Source organism: Neolamprologus brichardi, chromosome 15 (genome assembly GCF_056152115.1).
Source record: "Neolamprologus brichardi isolate AB-2024 chromosome 15, ASM5615211v1, whole genome shotgun sequence".
Classification (NCBI taxonomy): Eukaryota; Metazoa; Chordata; class Actinopteri; order Cichliformes; family Cichlidae; genus Neolamprologus; species Neolamprologus brichardi.
In genome coordinates this window covers 11993089-12012500 of record NC_142118.1, presented here as the reverse complement: position 1 = coordinate 12012500, position 19412 = coordinate 11993089, and the positions used below count along the sequence as shown (strand labels likewise).

General features: G+C 39.2%; 2 protein-coding genes across 3 annotated transcripts in view; both read right to left on the bottom strand.

The window, feature by feature from the left end:
• Positions 1-4711, bottom strand: part of serac1 (serine active site containing 1) — a 6607-nt gene extending 1896 nt beyond the window's left edge. The window contains exons 1-12 of one of the 2 annotated variants that reach the window (XM_006792456.3): positions 4625-4711; positions 3995-4143; positions 3869-3905; positions 3635-3777; positions 2475-2564; positions 1754-1885; positions 1540-1661; positions 1339-1467; positions 1070-1183; positions 746-908; positions 344-494; positions 104-245 (exon numbers count right to left, since the gene is read on the bottom strand). In XM_006792456.3, coding sequence (XP_006792519.2) covers positions 104-245; positions 344-494; positions 746-908; positions 1070-1183; positions 1339-1467; positions 1540-1661; positions 1754-1885; positions 2475-2564; positions 3635-3777; positions 3869-3905; positions 3995-4097 — 1326 coding nt within the window. In that variant the 5' untranslated portion in view covers positions 4098-4143; positions 4625-4711. Of the gene's footprint in view, positions 1-103; positions 246-343; positions 495-745; positions 909-1069; positions 1184-1338; positions 1468-1539; positions 1662-1753; positions 1886-2474; positions 2565-3634; positions 3778-3868; positions 3906-3994; positions 4148-4624 lie in introns of both variants that reach the window. The other variant, XM_087852557.1, reaches the window with a different exon arrangement.
• A 3107-nt stretch (positions 4712-7818) lies between these two features.
• myct1a (myc target 1a) lies at positions 7819-11765 on the bottom strand. Its single transcript, XM_006792455.2, has 2 exons — positions 11403-11765; positions 7819-8863 (listed from the first exon to the last, which is right to left on the bottom strand). The coding sequence occupies exons 1-2, from the start codon at positions 11455-11457 to the stop codon at positions 8319-8321; spliced, it is 600 nt and encodes a 199-aa protein (XP_006792518.2). The 5' UTR covers positions 11458-11765; the 3' UTR covers positions 7819-8318.
• Positions 11766-19412: the final 7647 nt, after the last annotated feature.

Genomic DNA, 19412 nt, shown 5'->3' with positions numbered 1-19412 from the left:
AAGAACACTGAGATAAATCTTAAGCTGTGTGAGACCTCAGAAACACTGGAAAACACTGAAACAATCCATTAATGTAATGAGAGGAATTAGGTGCCTTTGTTACCTTTGGCCAGCACTCTGTATAGTCATCTTCGCGTTTGGCTGCCTCCTCTTCCTCTAATGTATTGCGGTCCTTCTGCCTCCACGTCTTAAAAGCTGCCCCTAGAATCCCGTGGATGAACAGCACGTCTGCTTTGATTGGCTGACTGGAAATTGAAAACATTGTCAAAGATGACGGCTGGGTTATAACAATAAAATAATATGACGTTAATGCATTATGTAACAACTGAATTTGTTTTCCTACTTGCTACGTGTTTGTGGGTGCAGGATATAGACGCCATCTGGGTATTTCTCTTTTACTGTCTCCCTGTCCAGGTTTGCAAGAGCGCGAGCTGCGTGAGACGCCTGCATGATGTGAGGGCACTGCATCATCTCAGCCAGGACAGACACCCAGCCTGCAGGTGTTTTATGGGTAAAGTAGGGAAAAAAAACAGGAAAGTGTGAGGAGTACGATAAAATTTATAAGTTGGGGTGGATAACTATAAAAGTAAACACATTTTTTTGTGATGGTGAAAATCTAATCTCTAATTGAAACAAGCGCAACATATATTTTAGACCTTACTTTCATAACATCTTTAGCGCACCCAGTCAGGATTACACATAATCAGAACTGTCTCCAGTTTATTCAGATTAGTTACAGACTTACCGGACTGGGCTATGGCCTGATGGGCACCTTCATTGAGAGCCAGGTTTCCGATGATGCGAACAATGTTCCTCTGAATCTTCATAGAGTCTGTTCTGAGCTGATAAACCCTCTGGAGAAGCTGTAGACCTCCGTTGGCAACTATGTGGTCACAGTGGCTCCTTACCTGCAGATCACAAAGTATTAACCACAAGGCAACATCTAGACAGCGGGCGCATAGAATTGACCTTAATACACTGCTACAATGACCGCAATGAGTAGTAAGTAAATAATCAAGCCACCGACTCCAGACTAAAACACCTTTGGATGCACAATGATGATGATTACCTTTGAGTGCTGTACCAGTGCCTGCAGACAGAAGGACTCCACCTTCTCAGAAGGAACAGAGGTGAGGCTCTGGGCATAAGGCAGCCCATTGCCACCAAAACTCCACAGACCACCCTGGAACAATGAAGCGCACGTGTTAATGACAGGATATAGAAACTAGCTTCTTCTTTTTTTCTTTGTTTTTTTTATCACATCCCAGTGACTGTTTTTAGTTTTAGACCTGGCCTTCCTAATGACTGTACATGTATGTGTACATCTGTGATTGTTACCCTTTGTGCTGCCAAGGACTGAGTGCTCTCTCTCAGGGCCAGTGAGGTAAAGTACCGAACACATTTGTCCACCTCAGTTTGAGGCAGAGATGCCAAAAGCTGCCTCAGTCCGTCCTCCGCTGACAAACCCTGAGAAGATCACAGCACATCTGTGAGGTAGGCATTCAAATGGCAACTATCCTAAAGAGTAGATTTGATTACCTCCTCCAAATCAGGCAGTGCAGGTGGGTGACGGAAAAACCTCAGGTCTACCTGAGGTGTCCGGGCCAAGCCCACTGCTGTCCGATGGTCTATAACCTGGGCTGCCGTCTGGTACTGGTAATCTGGATTATTCAAAACAGGTGTGATCTAAGACCAGAGCAAGTCTCTGTTGTGTATCAAATTAAAGTAACAGGAAACTTTTAGGGTCCTTTACCATGCCAGTGGTGATTGTCTGCAAGCTCCTGAACAGCCTCTAGTCTGATGGCTTTGTTAGCTGACTGTGTCTTCTTCAGCAGGACCCACAATGCCACCTCATGTGGGTCAGCATCCACATGACTGAAGTGCTCTAAGACACAAAATTACCGAACAAACTGACTGTCTGAACATTTACAGAATAAAAATGGAGACGTGTTCTACTAATTCCTCTAACTGGACCTTTTAGCAATTCTAACTACAACTAAAAGGTCAACTACTAGTGTCTACTGCACCACCTTTTAGATTACTACAAGAGCTAATGAGCTACAGTACAAACCTTGCAGTAGTGAAACTTGTGTCATCAATTTGGCAGCTATTAATTTGTAAAAAGTTAAAGTAAAGAAAAGTGAATGTAACTTTTTGTCTGCGGATTTAAAACTACAGGTGGCTAAAAACAAAACAAAAAATCTCAGACCTGTTTATTCCACTCACTTTTACAAGATCCACACCACTGTAAAAGCTATGTGGCATTCAAAACAGGATGTGCATGTGCAAAGGCAGGTGTTTCCTTTGGTCTCTGTGCACATACGTCACATAAAATTGACTAAATGACTACAGTTTTCTGAGCATAAACACTTGCCCTGCTATTGGCAATAATACTTTTCAGTTCAAGAAATATTAGGGGCATTATCGTGTATCTGTCCATGTTATTGGTGAATTGGTGTTTGTTAGTTTCTTACCATCGAGTGATTGCAGTAAAAGCCTCGAGGATATTTCCACAAACCGTCTTGCTGCTTTATGAAGTTCCCTCCTTGCTTTGTGTGTAAGTCCTGGAAGAGATGCAGAAAAAACAGCTAGCCACTACTCCCTTGACAAAATTTAGAACTGCATTTCTATAACATTATAAAGACAACGGAAACCATTTAGAAATGCTTTCCTGTAGAGGTGGCTAATTAATCAAATTTGAGTCAGATTAATTTATATTTCCATTTTTATAATAATGATTCTGGTTTTTATCTTTCATTATAAATCCATCTCATCCTTACAGCTATAGCATTTGCACCTCCCCGAAAGCCTAAACACATTCCCTGCTATACTGTTGTGTGTTAAGTTCACATGTATTTATTTTAAGTTAAAAGTGAAATTAATGCATTATGAGTGATTACTGCTTAAAATGATCATGATCATATGTTTCGGCATAATCAAGCCGCTTATATTTGAGTTTATAAGTTGATTGTGAAAGCTTCCACTAAAAAGGAAGAGGAAGTAAAATCACCCAACACCAAATGGCCCAAAGTGCTGGCAGGAAAGGGAAGACAGGAAGAATGAAGGCAGATGTCGCTGCCCCACTGAACATAAAAAACTCAACAACACTTTCTCATACAAGAACAAAATGGGGCCACTCAGCATATTTGTCAGATAATGCCCTCCCACAGTAGGGAAGAAGGAACATGTCCAAAACCCAGTAACATAATATAATTTATACAGTAAAAGAGGTTAAAATGACAGATTTAGTACAAGAAGAAATACTGCAATGCCAAATGGGAGATGCTACATCTGACCTTGTGTATTTTCACAATAAAACGTGTAATTCGTCCCAAAATACGTCTGACACTAGATGGAGGTATGTAGAAACAGAATGTGAATATCTCGATGCAGTGAGAAAATGTAGGACTACAAACACAGTTGTACAACAGGCAAAAAGATAAAATATGAGATGATGAGATGATCCGTGATGAATTTATAAATGTACTGTTTATTCTGGGATTGTCCTAGAAACACCAGCCAGGGTTTGGTGAAAAGTTGTGACTGAGTCCAGCAACATAGGGTATGCAAATATATGAAAAGATATATAATGTGTCATGTTACCCATGAGGTTGTTTAGGATAGCATTAATTACCTCCAGTTAGGTTGTCTTTTTCATCTGAAGGAGTGGCCCTCAGATAGATGTACGACTTGTTCTTCTCCTGAAGAATTGCACTAGTGTCAATGGTCACAGCCTTATCCAAGGCTATCACCTCATAAGTAATAAAAAGACAGCCCCTGCAGAAAGGAGCATGTTTAATAAGCTATGGGACAGAGATCATTCTTCTCTCACACATGCATAAATCAGTCTTTTAATAATGTTACTTACCCCAAGACAACTGCGCCAGTTACTTTAGCAACTTTCCCTAAATGTCAGCGAAGAGGAAGATCTTTATTTTCAATGTGTTTATCGAAATTTATTGTACAAGATTGCTGATTTTGTCTAATAACTTACTTAAATCTTTCCACTGAAGCACTTTCTTCACACTAGGCGGCCCAGCTGTGCTCAGCCTCCGACAACGGATCCAGCGCAGAGCGGCTGCGGACATCCTTCCCATGTGTGCCCTCCCAGATGTGCGTGTGTTAACCAGACTGCTGTCCAACCTATCTGACAAAGTCACAGACGTGAGGACAGTGTCTGATAAGGCACATAACGGTATGTCAACGCAAAAAAGACCCGATAATTACATTTAATGTCATCATGTCAGTTTAAACACTTAGCAGTGCTAACATTTAACTCGTGACAGTGCTAATGGTAAACTAATCTAAAGCATTAATTTAATCAAAGACCATTAGCTAAACGTTAGCTAGCCACACAGGTGGGTGTGACTGACAGCTGGGCTAAAATTACTTGAGTAAATAACATAAACATCGGTAAGTCTCCGCCATAAATCCAAAGCTGGCATGAACACCCAAACGTAATCCGGGTGAAGCTAAATGAAGCCTTAGCTGCCACTAACTTGGTGGAGATTAGTTAGCATTTGGCTATGACTGTTCTATCTCTGTGCAAGGCATCCAAACGTATAACGGAGTAACCCGGTGGACATGTAGTGGATTAATGTCCATTTCTGATAAGCGATATTACCTTATTTATTGATGGACACGTTTTAAAAGAACTACGATAACGTCCTCCAAGACTGCAGCCGGTGTACATAAACACAACATAAATTTGTCCCACAAATAATACGTCATCCACTGCAACAGTTTTTTATTGACAGCTTTAGAGGTCCGGTGTGTGAACTGCAAGATTACGCAAAAACGACAGTGTAAAAAGTAAATATGTCACGGGGGAAAAGAGGAGGGGCGAGAGTAAGAGAGACATCAAATAAAGACGGTAATACTGTTACAATGCGATATTATAAAATCAAAAATGTTTATAGCCTTCTTGTTGCGGGAAGGATAAATTGTGGTCACATAAAGTTTAATTTCCATTCATGAAAATAGGGAAGTGTGGCTTCTTATTGGAGAACTGCAATTTATGGATGTGAAATTTGGCAATGAGTAAAAGCAAACTGATAAGAATAGATGGGTTAGAGGAGGGGTGTCAAATATAAGGAACAGGGAACAGAAATAAGCTGGTGAAGACTCCAATCAGGCCTCACTGGACAGCTTTAGGAAATGCGAAGAGAGTCATAAAATTTTGACTTATAATATAATTTTGTATCACAGATTTATCTTTACTGCTAAATACCTCCCATGTGGCCACACCAAAGTAATTAGGTAACAAATAAAAAAAAAAATCTGAAAAGTTCCTTTTCTTCACTCCAGAAATTAATGGGGGGGGGGGGTTAACAATGGATACAAATAAAGGACGTTTTCTGTGAATAAACAAAAACTTTGTGTTTTGTAATCACAGGATTGACAATAAGATCCAGCTACCAGAACTTTTTCTGTAATTTTACATGTTTATTTCTTACAATTTAATTCTCATACATATAGATTTCTTTCATTCACTACAGCAGTGAATGAATCTTTATTATGTAGAAAAAAAAACTAAGATGTTCTGTTGAAATTGTGCTTCTTTATCAAATATTAAGATAATATTCAATAATCAAATAACCCATTATGCACGGACAGAAAGAGTTTCATTGGTCGGGCCCACTTAAGATCAAAGTGTGCTGTATCTGGCTCACAGTGTAAAATGAGTTTGACCTCCTTTCTTTATCTCAGTCAACTATGTACCAGATTTTTTTAAAGTGAAAATTTGACAAAATGTTATTAGAACTAAAACCAGTAATGTCTTTTCTACAACTCTTTTCCATAAGTACAAGACAAAAAAGTATATATAGGAGGACATCTGTGGGAAGGTCTGACAAAAAGAGCAAAATATATCTATCTAAACAGAAGTGTATTTTTTACATGCAGTAACATATTTGTTGTTACATGTTTTTTTACATTTTATTTGCATTTTTAACATATAATAAAATATAACTTTCGAAACTTAAACACAACTCAAAACATTGTTCTTTCTTCTCAAAACTGGTTTCTTTAACCAAAACAACACGCACATACCTTTACATTCCTACAGAACATCAAAAACCAAATTCAGAAATTCAGGAAACTACTATAAAAATTATTTGTATTATTATATTATTTTTTGGCCATGAAGCTACATATTTAAATCCATGCAAATGTGTAAGAGTAAGTTTATTTTTTCTCATTCTGGTGAAGTGGAGTTTTGTCCAAATATAGCATTTACAGTTCTACATATATGTCAACACCAGTGTTACCTGTTTCATGTAGTATATGGCAAAACTCAGTAATTCCACCATGTAATGTTAGTACAGTAAGAAACATTGCCAAGAAAATCAGTGCAAAGATACAAAAAGGTAACAAAAGAAGTATTTATTGGTTACTATAATACAAAATGTCCCACTGAGCTGACAGTTGCACATATTTCACTGGGAATATTGGCATGGCTGAGCCTTCCTCTTCCTCCTCGTCCACGATGGCCTCCGCTGCCTGCTAGTCTTCCTCTTCGTCACTTGAGGCCTCTTTTATACTCTGACACATGACTGAATTGTTCTTCTAGTTGAGTTTGAGGAGGTGCATGACGAGTGAGAGTAACTGATTGTGATTGTGTTGCGTTTTGAAGGCCAGTGTTTTGTAGGTGAAAAAAGCGCGTTGAATAATGGATTTGTGTGTCAGAAATGTGCAAATCTTGAATTTATAATGATATTTGAGTGAGACCAGTAAAATTGCATTTAGCATTTTGGAGTCATGTTTTGATATGTGAGCTTCATGTTTTTAGATTCGGTTGTATAGTTCTTTTTTTGTGTGTATTAAATGTGGGAAAACTAATTAATTTAGTTTGCATAGTAGGTTTGTGTGTTTCAGTTTAGTTTTTAGTTTGCATTGTTTAAAATTTTTAAGTTTTAGGTTAGCTTTTATTATTTTGATTTTATTATTCAGAGAACATATTGCAGCACAAACAGCAGTTTTTCAAGTCAGTTAACTCAGTCAAGTTGACATCCTAAGTCTGAGTGAAAAATCAGGCCAAGATCTCATCAAGCAAGTTGTAATTACACATTTTCTCAGTAAATTTTTTTTTTTTCAAATTCAAGTTTATTTTTCGGTCTGGTTTTAGTCAGCTGTAAATACCTTAGCGATTATGTGTTTTGCCATTACGAGTGCTGCTCATCGTTTGGTCCTGTAAAGTTTAAGAGCTCTGTAGGGATTGTGTCCTTCACCTTTCAAACTTTACTGTTGTACACAAGTTCCTTCTTCAGGAAACAACAGTTGGGACAGTAATAAAAATGACAGCACAGCTGCACTGTAAATAAATATAGCAGTCTAACCCAGCTATTACTATTATTGTATTCTGGCTTTTTTTGCTCTAGAGTGCATTACTGTGGAACAACACTATAGTCTTGAACTGTTGGTAGCTCATATTTGGGTGAGTGCTAGGTTGAACTGCATCGTAAGGTGACTACCTTGACTTTTATGAAGTGTGCTGGAGAGGTTTCATGAAAATCAACATAGTAGCAGTTCATAGTACAATGGTTCAGACATTTGCTTGCCATGCAAAATGTCACTGGTTCAATTTTAGCTGGAGATTAAAAGCCCATTTGTGCTTGTACCAAGGGAGCAGCTGAAAGTAGCTATAGGTGGAGTGGTAAAGGTCAGAACCCATTACATTTTGAGATTGCTCAGTATCCTTTCTTTATACCTGTAGAGGCCTTATTGGAAGAATCATTCACTTTTTTATATATTTTGTGTCAGCTTATGTGAAGAAGTCCCTCCAGACCTGTTACAGACCAAAATGTCTGCACTTAAAAGCCTTTTTGAGTCTTGCTTTATTGCATTAACTTAAGAGCAGAGTCCAGTAAAATACATTCAAAACATACAAAACAAAAATTCTTATACCTAATGCCCACATTTTCTCACATGTCACATTCGCAAGTGCTGTTCATGCAAACACATAAACAAAATCATCTTGAATATGTGATTCAGAAAATAACAAACATCAGGTCCATTTAACCAAGTTTTCAACATGAATTTGATAAAACATCAAATAGTCTAATACACTTTATTAACTACAGGCTTACACACACTTTTTATTTATCTTTTAAGCTTCACGTGTACAATCATTACATCTTTTCTTGCATAGTTATTATACGACCTGCACAGAGAAAGCATATGTCTTGCCTTACATTATAAATAATTAGAAATGTTTTCTCCACTCCAGCTCCACCTGATCATAAAAATCATAGATTTAGTCCAGTTTGGAAATCCGTTCATCTCCCAATTAGTATCAGCCAGTGGTGCTTTCACTCCACTTAGGTTCGGGTTTCCTGATAAGCTCTGATTATGCTCTCATAAGCTGGAGGTGGGGTCTGCGTAGCATGAAGACCTCTCACACTGTTCCCCCAAAATGACTCTGGTCTTGGTGGGGTGGCAGCTGGCTGGGCTACGCTTTGAGCTGATCCAGTTGATGTAGTCAGAGGTGGTGTACGTGGCAGTGTGGTTTGGCTCCCCTCCTCTGCCTCTCTTGCAATTTGGCTGCACTGGAGGAGCGGGTGGAAGGTGGAGCCCCTGAAGCTGGATTTATGCGCCATTGCGTCAAAGTGATCTGGAGAGGAAGTCTGCCGGTGAAAGGTGAAAGCAGCTGTCACTAAGCTGTTGTTGCTTCGCCGGTCATAGCTGCTGCTGCGGTTAAAGCCTGGACGATGGCGGGAAGAAATGTGCGAGCGGCGATGCGGGCGGCGGGTGATGCTGGCAGAGCCTGCTTTGTGTCGGGAAAACCAAGTAAGCATCACATAAACTAGGGCGCCCAAGAGAAGGCCCACTGCCACAGAAGCACAGAAAGCTATAATCAGGTGGTCTGTGAAGAGAGAAGCATACCATTAAAAAAAAAAAGGATCTTTACAAAATGATCTGTGCTGTAGTATCTTTTTTATATCACAAATATTCCCATTACAAGTCTGTGAAAAAGTGTTTGCTCCCTTTCCTGCTTTCTTCTTTGTTTATATGCTTTAGATCATTAAATGAAATCGTAATATTAGACAAAGATAACCTGAGTAAGTATAAAATGCAGTTTTAAATTATGGTTTAATTTATTAAACCATAATTTTATTATTAATCAGTTAATTCATGATTCCCTGTGTGAAATCATGAATGAACTGTGATTTTTTCAGAAGTTCACTTCAGTTTCACAGGCCACTCTTAGGTTGGATTACTGCAAGACCCGTTGAATCAAAGAATTACTTAAATAGAACCTGCCTGACAAAGTGAAGCAGGCTAAAAGATTTCAGAAGACAGCACATCGTGCCAAGATCTAAAGAAACAGCTGAGAATCAAAGTCATTGATATCTATCAGTCTGGAAAGGGTTATAAAGCCATTTCTAAAACTTTAAGGCTGGGAATCTAAACTTGGAACAGTGGTGAACCTTCCTATGAGTGTCCGGCCTACTGAAATTAGTCCAAGCGCACATCCATAACTTATGGAAGGAGGTCAGAAAATAACCAGGACAACATCTAAAGAGCTGCAGGGTTCACATGTCTCTGTTACACTTAGAATTTATGACTTGGCAAAAATGGCATCCAAGAGAGAGTTCCAAGGAGAAAACCACTGCTGACCAAAAAGAACACAAAGGCTTGTCTTGCACTGCCAAAAAACATCTTGGTGATCCCCAAGATTTCTTGAAGGCTTGAGTACCTTTACATCTGGCATAAAACTAACACAGCATTTCATAAAACGATCACCAAACCAACAGTAAAATAAAATTCTAAAGGAGAATTTCTGGCCATCAGTTCATGCCCTAAAGCTCAAGTACACTTGGGCTATGCAGCAGAACAGTGATCTAAAACACATCAGGAGGCCCACCTCTGAATAGACAAAAACAAAAATGTAGGCTTTGGAGTGGCCTGGTCAAAGTCTTGACTTAAATCCCATTGAGTCTTTTTTGACATGACCTTAAAAAGGCCATTGATGCTGGAAAATCCTCCACTGTGGCTGAATTAAAACAATTCTGCAAAGAAGAGTTTGCCAAAATTCCACCACAGTGATGTGAAAGACTGATTACCAGGTATCACAAATACTTGCTTGCAGTTCTGTGTGGCAAGTGTGGAACAACCAGTTAGTATTTCTACAAATGCATATAAAATTGACAAAAAGATACATTTAGATACATTTTTTGATGCTCTCAATACAACATCAGAAATTAATTTGGATCTAAATATCCTTCTGGATCCACACAGTCAATTAATGCACAGGTTGGAGGGTTTTTCAGCCTTGGTGAAGTTATACATCCTCACTGCTCTTATGCACATGCAGTGCATCTAAATAACGTTTATGGTCTTTTTTTAAAAAAAATAATCCACTGTGAATGCAAGGAATTTAATGTGTGCTAGGAAGAAACTGAGAATTGCCAGACGTGTCTGGAAATATGGTGGCCCTTGACAAAATAATAATAGGCTTTTCTTTGCCTGTGTTTAACAGATTGAGCCTCTTGGAGAAAACAAACCAACTGAGTTTCATTTCCACACACGCACACACAGACAAAAAATGAAAAGCTGTTGACATATTCTTGCTCAGTGCTACTTTGCCTTGGATAAAGCCAACTGAGCATGCTTGAGAGAAGGAAGAGAATGTAGCAGATGAGACAAATACCACTGGACTTATGCCAGGAAAACAAATTGGGTTCCCCTCAATAAAAAGTTCAAAAAGTTTGAACCTGCTTTGTTACTAGACCACATTTCCACAAGTTTTTTTTTTCTCTTAATTTTGGAAAATGGAGGGCAGACGCTAGTAAAAAGTCATCTGGAAATGCCATTAGGGAAAACTGAAAAAAAGAAAACATCAGCAGCAAGTATGTCTGTGTAGGTTCTCAGTCATCCAGGTTATGGTAATCTAAGGAGCTTAGAAAGAAAAGTGACTGGATTGACATTAACATTGATTCAGTAGGTAACATGATAGGGTGAGGTTTCACCTTAAAACTCAGATAATGACCTACACCTTTGTTCATTTGATGAGGCACCTGATCAATAGTGGGTCAAGTACCCTCTTAAGGGAAAACTCCCACTAGGGCTTAAATACCTGGGACTCTCCACCATTTGGTTTTAGAACTGAAGAAGATTCTCGGATGAAAGGTGAAACGTCCTCAAGAAACTTAAAGAAGTCCAGTTGCTTTTCTTTCCACGCTCCTTAGATGAGCACCAAACAGATCGAGCATTCTTAGAAGTCTGAAAAGGTTTCTTTGAATATTCAAATTTGGATGATAAAGCTTGGTTCAAAAAGGCACTAGGCCCGCATATTACATCTATTCCAGGAGGCGATTCAAGCTTGAATTCCTGAGGGCACCAATCAGAGCAACCACATGAAACACACCAGCTAAAAGAGAAAGAAAACTCCGAAAACTCACCAACGTCGGCAGGCTGAAGCATTTCCAGAAGGAAATTTGTGTTGTTCGCAGCCATGACTTTATCTGCTTTGTCAAAGGAGAGGAAGAGAGACTGAAGCTCAGTTCAGTCTGTCTGTTCCTCTCGTCTTCTCCCTTCTCTCCTATCAATTCTTTCCTGTCCTTTTTTTTTTTTGATGGATTTTCCTGTCTTTCTGTCCCGTCTCTTTTCCTGTTCCCCCTACTTTCTCCCTCTTCTCCTTTGCTCACTTTCCCTGTCAGTAACGTCCGACTCCCTCAAAAGGAGACTGAGCCCAGACGCTCGCAGGGCTGGCAGCTAACTCTGACAGTCAGCTTGTTTATGGAAGCGGAAAACTACACTGTCACATTTCCTGCTTTTCTGCTGGAAATTAGCAACAGGAGGGGCTTATCTACCCAGGACAGAGATCCTGGAGGTATAGAGACGGGGTGTTTCTGTAATCACTTCCCCTCTCATCATTTCCTTCAGGTTGATTAAAGTAGAAGAAGGATCACCAGCGCAGGAGTTAGTCCTTCAGCTGTTACCATATGAGAGTCTATTACAATCACAAATATTTTTCTTCCTTTCAGAAATGATAAATATTTGAATCTTTTCTTTTTTTTTCTTCCGTCACAGAGACCCCAGGCGACAAGCCATCACCTTGCACCAGAAGTTACATTTCTGGGGCTGTAAGGGGCATTGAAAGGCAAATCTCCAACTGAAAACGGTGATTGTAATTTTGCAAGTGTCTTTAACTGCAGCATTTGTATTGGTAAACTCAGTGTTTCTTCGGTGCCTCTCTCTCTATCAAAACCAAAGTTGCCTGAATTTGAGAGATTTATTAAAAAAAATGTAATTTGATAAGAAAGAAGAGCTGCTCAGCTGCTCTTTTGATACACCAACATTTTTATTTCAAGTTCTTTTTTACCACCTTCTCTCAACAAATCAGGATATAATGCACTGAAATGAATCTCTGTGTTTTTGATCCCACGCTAAACTAAGGAAAAAAGAATTGCAGCCAAATCTGCTGCAAATTCATCAATTCAGTCAGCAAGAACAATGCCAGCAGTCACACTCTGAGGTAAACCGGCCCCTTTGCTCCAACAGCAGCTTTTTATTTTACTTCTCCGAGTTGACCCCTGATCTCAGCGTTCTCTAAACATTCACTGAGTCAATGTTTTGTTTTGTTTTTTAAAAAATACACAATTATGAGCATTTTAGTCAAAAATCTCTGAGAGTTTATTGTGTTAAGAGAGCTTTAACCTTCTTACTGGCAAAGAGAGAGTAAGGGAGAGAGACTATCCCAACCAAAGCTTGAACTTCCTTTAATTGTTGGCTCGGCTGTATGACCTGTTGAAAATAGTATGTCAGGCCATTGTTTTCTGATATAGAGAAGCTGAAGGGCAATAAACCAACATGTTGATATGTGGCGGAGACATTCTTTAAGCTTTTATAGCTTTTGTTCATGGCATTTATCAAGTGTAGCAGGGCGGAGTGGTGGGAAATAACTGTGCAGTCCTTAATGTCTTAGTAAAGAAATACACATCCAGAAGTACTTCAAAGATTTAGGTAGCAAGGAAAAATGCAGATTTTACAGATTTTTTAAAGTTAATATTTTATGAACCTTCAAAGCTGTGGCTTATATCAATGTGCTTTTCTGGAGCATGTATAAAATTAGTCAAATAAAAATAAACGGGTGAGAAGAAGAGAAGCAACTGGGTGATACTGTTTTGTTTTTAAGACATTGCATTGGTTAGAAATTAATGCACCAGGGAGCTACTCTCTGTGTTTCTTCTGTCCCCGCTTTGATCAGTAGATGGAGCAATACTCCAGGGTAACTTCATAACACATCTCTTTATGTGATCTGAAAGTCAGAGAGCATGTCTGCTCCCACCCTGTAAACATTAAACATCTGTAAACATTAAACGTCAGTCAAAATGGGGGGGAAAGAGTTAGAAAAACATCTCTGTTAGCTAATTAGCAGACACAAATGATAAAAGGGCTGAGGTTATTTATCTTTAACATTTGCACTGTACTTTTGAATGTGTGATACAGTCTGTTTGCAGACCTCCACATAATGATTATTCAACAGTATTGCACTCAAAAAAAGCCATGCTTTCTGCATCTTAATTAATAATGGGTGGCAGCCCTTTAAGGCAAGTACATTTTTACACAATTTTCATGAATTAATTTCATAAATAATTGTGTCCTTTTTGCTACAGAAAAACATGTAAAAGGCTTCTGAGTTGAATACATAACATACATCAGTATAACTTGAAAGATTCACTCATGTTTCAAACATGTTTCGCGGTAAACAACTTTTCAGATACAATAACTCAGGACCCATAATAGATTTGCAGAAAAGCGTTTCTCTCTTAGCATGTTGATTTTTGCCATGCAGGTTGACAGCAAACTTTCTAATGAGATTTCAGAAAACTGCTGACTATGCATGAAAGAGATTACCATGCTAGCAGTCTTGCTCCCAGCTCTCTGGCTGTGGAATGATTAGATAAGAAAACGGATCTTAAAAGGGTTACTCTTGGATGGTTTCCTATTGACCTGAGTGTTTTGTCTCTGCTCTCCTCTGCTGCAGCATTGTCGACTTTCTCTTTCGCTGAATCTGTTTTGGTCCACAGGGGCGCTGAACGGTAGAGGTCACCTCGAGCTGAGCTGTGTAAAAATGTAGGAATCAGCAGTCCATTCCTGCTGCAGAGCAGCCGGCCAATCCAGCGAAATCCCACAACATTTCAGTGCACTGACAAGTCAAACGGCTGATTCTGACACATGTACATTTATTGGGAAGGAATTCCTGTATAGCTGATACTGAATTCACCAAGGTAAATCTTTTGCCCCATATTTTCTATGGCAGTAGCAATGGCAGGCCTGTAATTTGAATGGATTATTGTTTTGTTTTGTTTTTGCCTTGTCTTACACTGTGGTTTAGAACATTTTTTTGGTAGGTTTACCAGTAAAACACCAATTCATCTTGTTTGGGGGAGTTATTTTGAGGATTTCATGTTCTTCCACATCTCTCCACAGCTTTTTGGCTGAAAGACAAATATTTCCCCCCAGTAAATATTATTTTTACACAGTCACTGCAGAAAACAAACAAAACAACAGCACGCAACAAAAGCTTCAAAAAGGCTGCCAAGATGTTGCAGAAATCTAGACATCCACACCTGCAGATATACTGTGGAAGGCAAATCCTCATGCTTAAAATCAGCCCTTTTCACCTGCTGCCAATCATTTAGTGAAATCAAAGAAGCTTCAGTCGATCATTTATTAGTTTTTCTGATTTCAAGGCGTCCTCATCTGTGTCTGCCTTTGTGGAATGACGCTCTGGACGGAGCTCTATAGCTCCCTCTTTTAGTTTTCTAAGAGCTCTCCTGAGATGATGATGAAAGGACTTGTCTAATGGGATTACACATTGCGATAAGTGCTCAGAGCCCAGTGGTTCATCGCACCTCCCTCTTGCATTTCAAAGAATGGCATTGATCTGTTGTTGGGTAGTATATCTTAGACATTGTGTTTTAAGGGAGATGCTTTATTGCTTGATTCACAGAGGTTTGTTCTTAATGCTCTTTGTCATTCCAGCCCCAAAATATATGTGTGATTCCTTTAAAACTACATTTAAAATGAAATGCCCTTTGGTTAGGATCCAGCTCGCTTATTTTCAAGGATTTGATCTGCAAAAGACACCAATCCCCCCCACCGCCACCCGTACCCCATCCAACCTTTAACCTGAGCACACTGTAAAGGTGATGTCATGGGATAATTCACAAAGCTGCCCAATAAGCAATGAATTATGTAGCAACTGAAGCTTCTAGTTTATATTGAAATCAAGCAGCATTATGTCATACTTTTGCACACGTGTGCACATGTTCTCTGTATGCTTATGTATATTTAGATTTTATCATGCTAGAGCTGGTCTACCTCTATTAATACCAGTGAAATAATATTTTTTTCTGTTAGGAAAACTGATTAATAACAGGGTTCCAGTCTATTCCTTTAAGTAAGGAGAAAAATATAGACAATATATGATCATCTAGTCATTGTATTATTTTATTTATTACAATGAATTCATATTAAAAAACGGTATTTTTAAGGTGCAACTCAACCCAAATGTGATTTATACAACAGGTTGGAGCTTGAAATTCTTTCCTTAACCATCAAACACGGCCAACAAATTATTATACTTTCTGGATTTTTAAGTGGTAGAGCCATTTAGCTCATTTTCAAAACAACATGCTTTCAAATATGTAAGTGATTTTGTTTTCTATGCATCATTAACACTAATTGTTTTAATCCATTTTGCCTCCATTTTATCTTCAGTAATTTAAGGGCAGTTAATCTTGGTAAATAGCATCCATTTTCCACCACTAATAAAGCAAATACATCAGTCCTTCTGTCTGGCTGAAGGCGTAGTTATCACTCTGGAGTGAGTGCACAAGTTTGGCTTTAACCATTTCAACAAATTAATGCTCAAACCAATATTACCCTCAAATTGAGTCTAATAATTTTTCAGTAGCCTTAACATGTATTGGTGCTGACAGGTTTGATTCTTTAATGTCGGCCCTTTTTAAAGCAGGATTTATCTTCCATCGCACATTTGATGTGACTCATTCTGTTTTTTCTTGTTTCTTTCTTTTGCCACTCTGCTGACACGCACATTTGCCCAACTGAAGACAACTTCCCGTGTGCAAGAACCAGAAGGGAAGAGAAGAAGCCCTATCCTGAGGTCTGAGATGGAAGCGTATTCCTTTTGGTTGGACAGCAGGTGGCAGTACATGCAGACCACAAAGCTATACAGTCTGCAGGAGTAAAAGGCTCAGGGAAGGGAGGGGGGCCTCTAAGATGTTCAGTGCACAGACACACATGCATGCATGCTCGCATACACATCCAGTTTGCACTTACATCATCATTACCAGGGGAGGAGCTCTGCAGAATGTGAGGATTGCAGACAGCTACTGTAACAGGGATGACTTCAAAAGAAACAGCAACATTGGCATGATTCAGTCTTGACACCCTGCGGTCAGTGTGAAGACTCTAAACTGCTGCAGTCCTGGTCAGAGCATGAGGATCTTGCCAGGGTGATTCACAGAAGCTGGGACGTGACTTTAGTGACCTCAGTACAGCAGCATGGCATCACCCAGGCACTACGGACACTCTGCTCGGGATATTACCAACGTGATGCAGAAGCTGCAAGGTAGGAGCTAAATGCTTACTCACAATGCTCTAACTTGGTTTTGCAGAGTGTTTAGAGGTGACCTAGAGCTTGGTATGACACAGCAGAGCAGAATGAGGTAGAGACAGCGTGGAAAATTCTGTCTTTCATCTCATCCTCATGACATGAATGTCCTGATGTGTAATGCTGGAATTCAAGTTCATATGGCTGATAAATGTTTGGTATGAGAAGGGCATAAATCAGTGGAATGTGCAATGTCACTGCATGCAGTACAAGAAGTACAGTAGAAATTTGGGGTTATAATCAGTTCTGTTTTAGCTCACCTTCAGGCCCTATCAGTGCTTTGGTTTATTTTAAATGCTCTGAATCTTTTTTAAAATCGAGATGGAGAAACCTGCAGTGGTTAGAGCTTATTATTTAAAATATATTTTTTCTTTTTCATTGGGGAAAAAAAACTTGATCAAATGGTAATGAGTAAATGTGTGAGAGACAGCATTATTGCCCCATTCTTGTTTGTGTTTTGTGTTTGTTTTAATTGCCTGCTTGCTCGCTGTGTGTTTGGTCTATCTGTGTTAGTGATTGCACACATGGAGTGCAGTGTGTGTGTGTGTGTGTTTGTGTGTATATATATGTTTCTGTATGTTGATTGACAGGGAAGCAGACAATAGCAAAGCTAATCCTCAGAGAAGCTGACAGGATGAAGTCTATTCCTCAGCCTAACTCGGCTGTAGTAGCAGGACTCCTCATAATGGACAGTTATATCCTCAGCTTGCTGGCAGTTACATCCAACCTGGCTAATTTAAAATAATCAGCTTAAAGTATTTTTTTAAATCTTCTCTAACCTCTAACTTTTATTTCTTCTTTAAAATTTTATTCTCTATTCTTTAAAATTTTATTTTATTGTATTTTTTGCAGCAGATAACTAGCATTTATTCCCATTTGCTAATAATGAGACAGCATGGCTTTAACAGTTTCACAAGCTTCCAGTGGGAAACGGTGTATCTCAGTGTGCCGGGATCATGTATCCTTTGCTGACAGGATCAGATTGATGACGCTTGCAAAGTAGCAGGAAAGTCAGGTGACACTAGAGCTGAGATCCAATATGGCTGCTCACTGTACGGCTTCTGAGGTGGCAGTTTCTGTGAAAGCTGAGAACAGCATCAGCAGCCACGTGGTTCCCCTGCATCACTGTGTGCAGGTGTGGATGCACACTTTGAATCTCAATTGTACGCTGATGGATCTAATTTTAGAAGCCTCCCCTCAAGCCGTCTCTCCAGTGCAAAGACGGATTGGTGCAGACACGCTTTGAGTGCGCATTTAACCATTTGCAACAATGAAAGGGTGTCATATGATCCCATTATTTATTCATTCTTCTCAGAATTAAAACAAATTAATCCACAGGGAGACACCCCCATTTCAAAGAGGTGGATAATGTTTCATCGGCATCTAAATGGTGGTGTTTCTAGATATCTGGCAAGCTTCTACTACTTATAGGTATAGGATTCCTAATGAATGCTGTAAGGATGTAAATAACATGACAGTGGTTTGTTCCAGCCACAGACTTCTGACTGGATCCTACTTTTTTTGGTTTGGTTTTTTTAGTGAAACTTTATCTCATTTTAGCAAACGGCCCTTTTACCAACTGTTGCTTTAATGGTTTCACAAATTGTAAGCATTTCAGATAAAGTTGTTTCTGTTGCTGTGGGTGTCTTTACAAATGGAAAGACTGAGGGTTTGTGGGAACAATGCTGCTCTAATGTAGCCGCAGTAGCCGTTACCACAAAAATACAACGTGTAGATCATCTTTGATTCTGCTGAATTTAGTATGTGCCTATTATATTCGAGTCTGATATATTGCCTGTGGTTGGAATATGCATCGTTCTTACTAAATGTTTTGAAAAAGCAAAATCTGTACTTGATCTACATTCACCGCCCACTTTATTAGCTACACCTGTTCAGCCGCTTAACATAAATGTCTAATTCATCAAACACGGCGGCAGCTAAAAGGATTTAGATCATGCAGACATGATCAAAATGACTTGCTAATGTTTAAACTGAGGACCAGAATGGGAAAGAACGGTGATTTGAGTATCTTTGAACGCAGCATGTTTGTCTGTGTCAAAAACGGCTGATCTGAGTTCTTCGGAAAATGCTGACCTACTGAGAATTTCCCCACAAAACCATCTCAGGGGCTTACAGAGACTGGTCCAAAAAAATAGAAACTATCCAATGACTAGCAGGAGAAAATATCTTGCTGATGGCAGAGGTCAGAGGAGAAGACTGAAGCCAGACTGCTTTGAGCTGATAGGAAGGTAACAGTAACTGAATACAAACAAGATATGCAGAAGAGGATTTCTGAACACCACGTTGGAGCACATGGGCTACAGCCACAGAAGAACCCAATAGGAGCTGCTCCTATCAGCTAAGAACAGGAAGTTAAGGCAACAATTCAAACAGGCTCACTAGAATTAGACAACATATGATTGGAAAACATTACCTAGTGTGATGAACTCTGATTTCTGCTGTGATCTTCAGAGGGTAGGGTCAGAATTTGGAGAAACAACACGATAGCATGGCTCCATTCTGCCTTTTACCACTGATTCAAACTACTCTTAATATTATAATAGTGTTGGGGGATATTTTCTTGGAACTCTTTGGGCCCCTTAGTACCAACACAGAATTGTTTGAATGCTACAGCCTACCTGAGTATTGATCCGGATCATGTCTATGCCTTTATGTGTACACATCTTCTCATGCACCGTGTCACAATGCTCGATCACATCAAGCTAGTTTCTTGAATATAGCAATGAGTACAATGTCCTACACAATG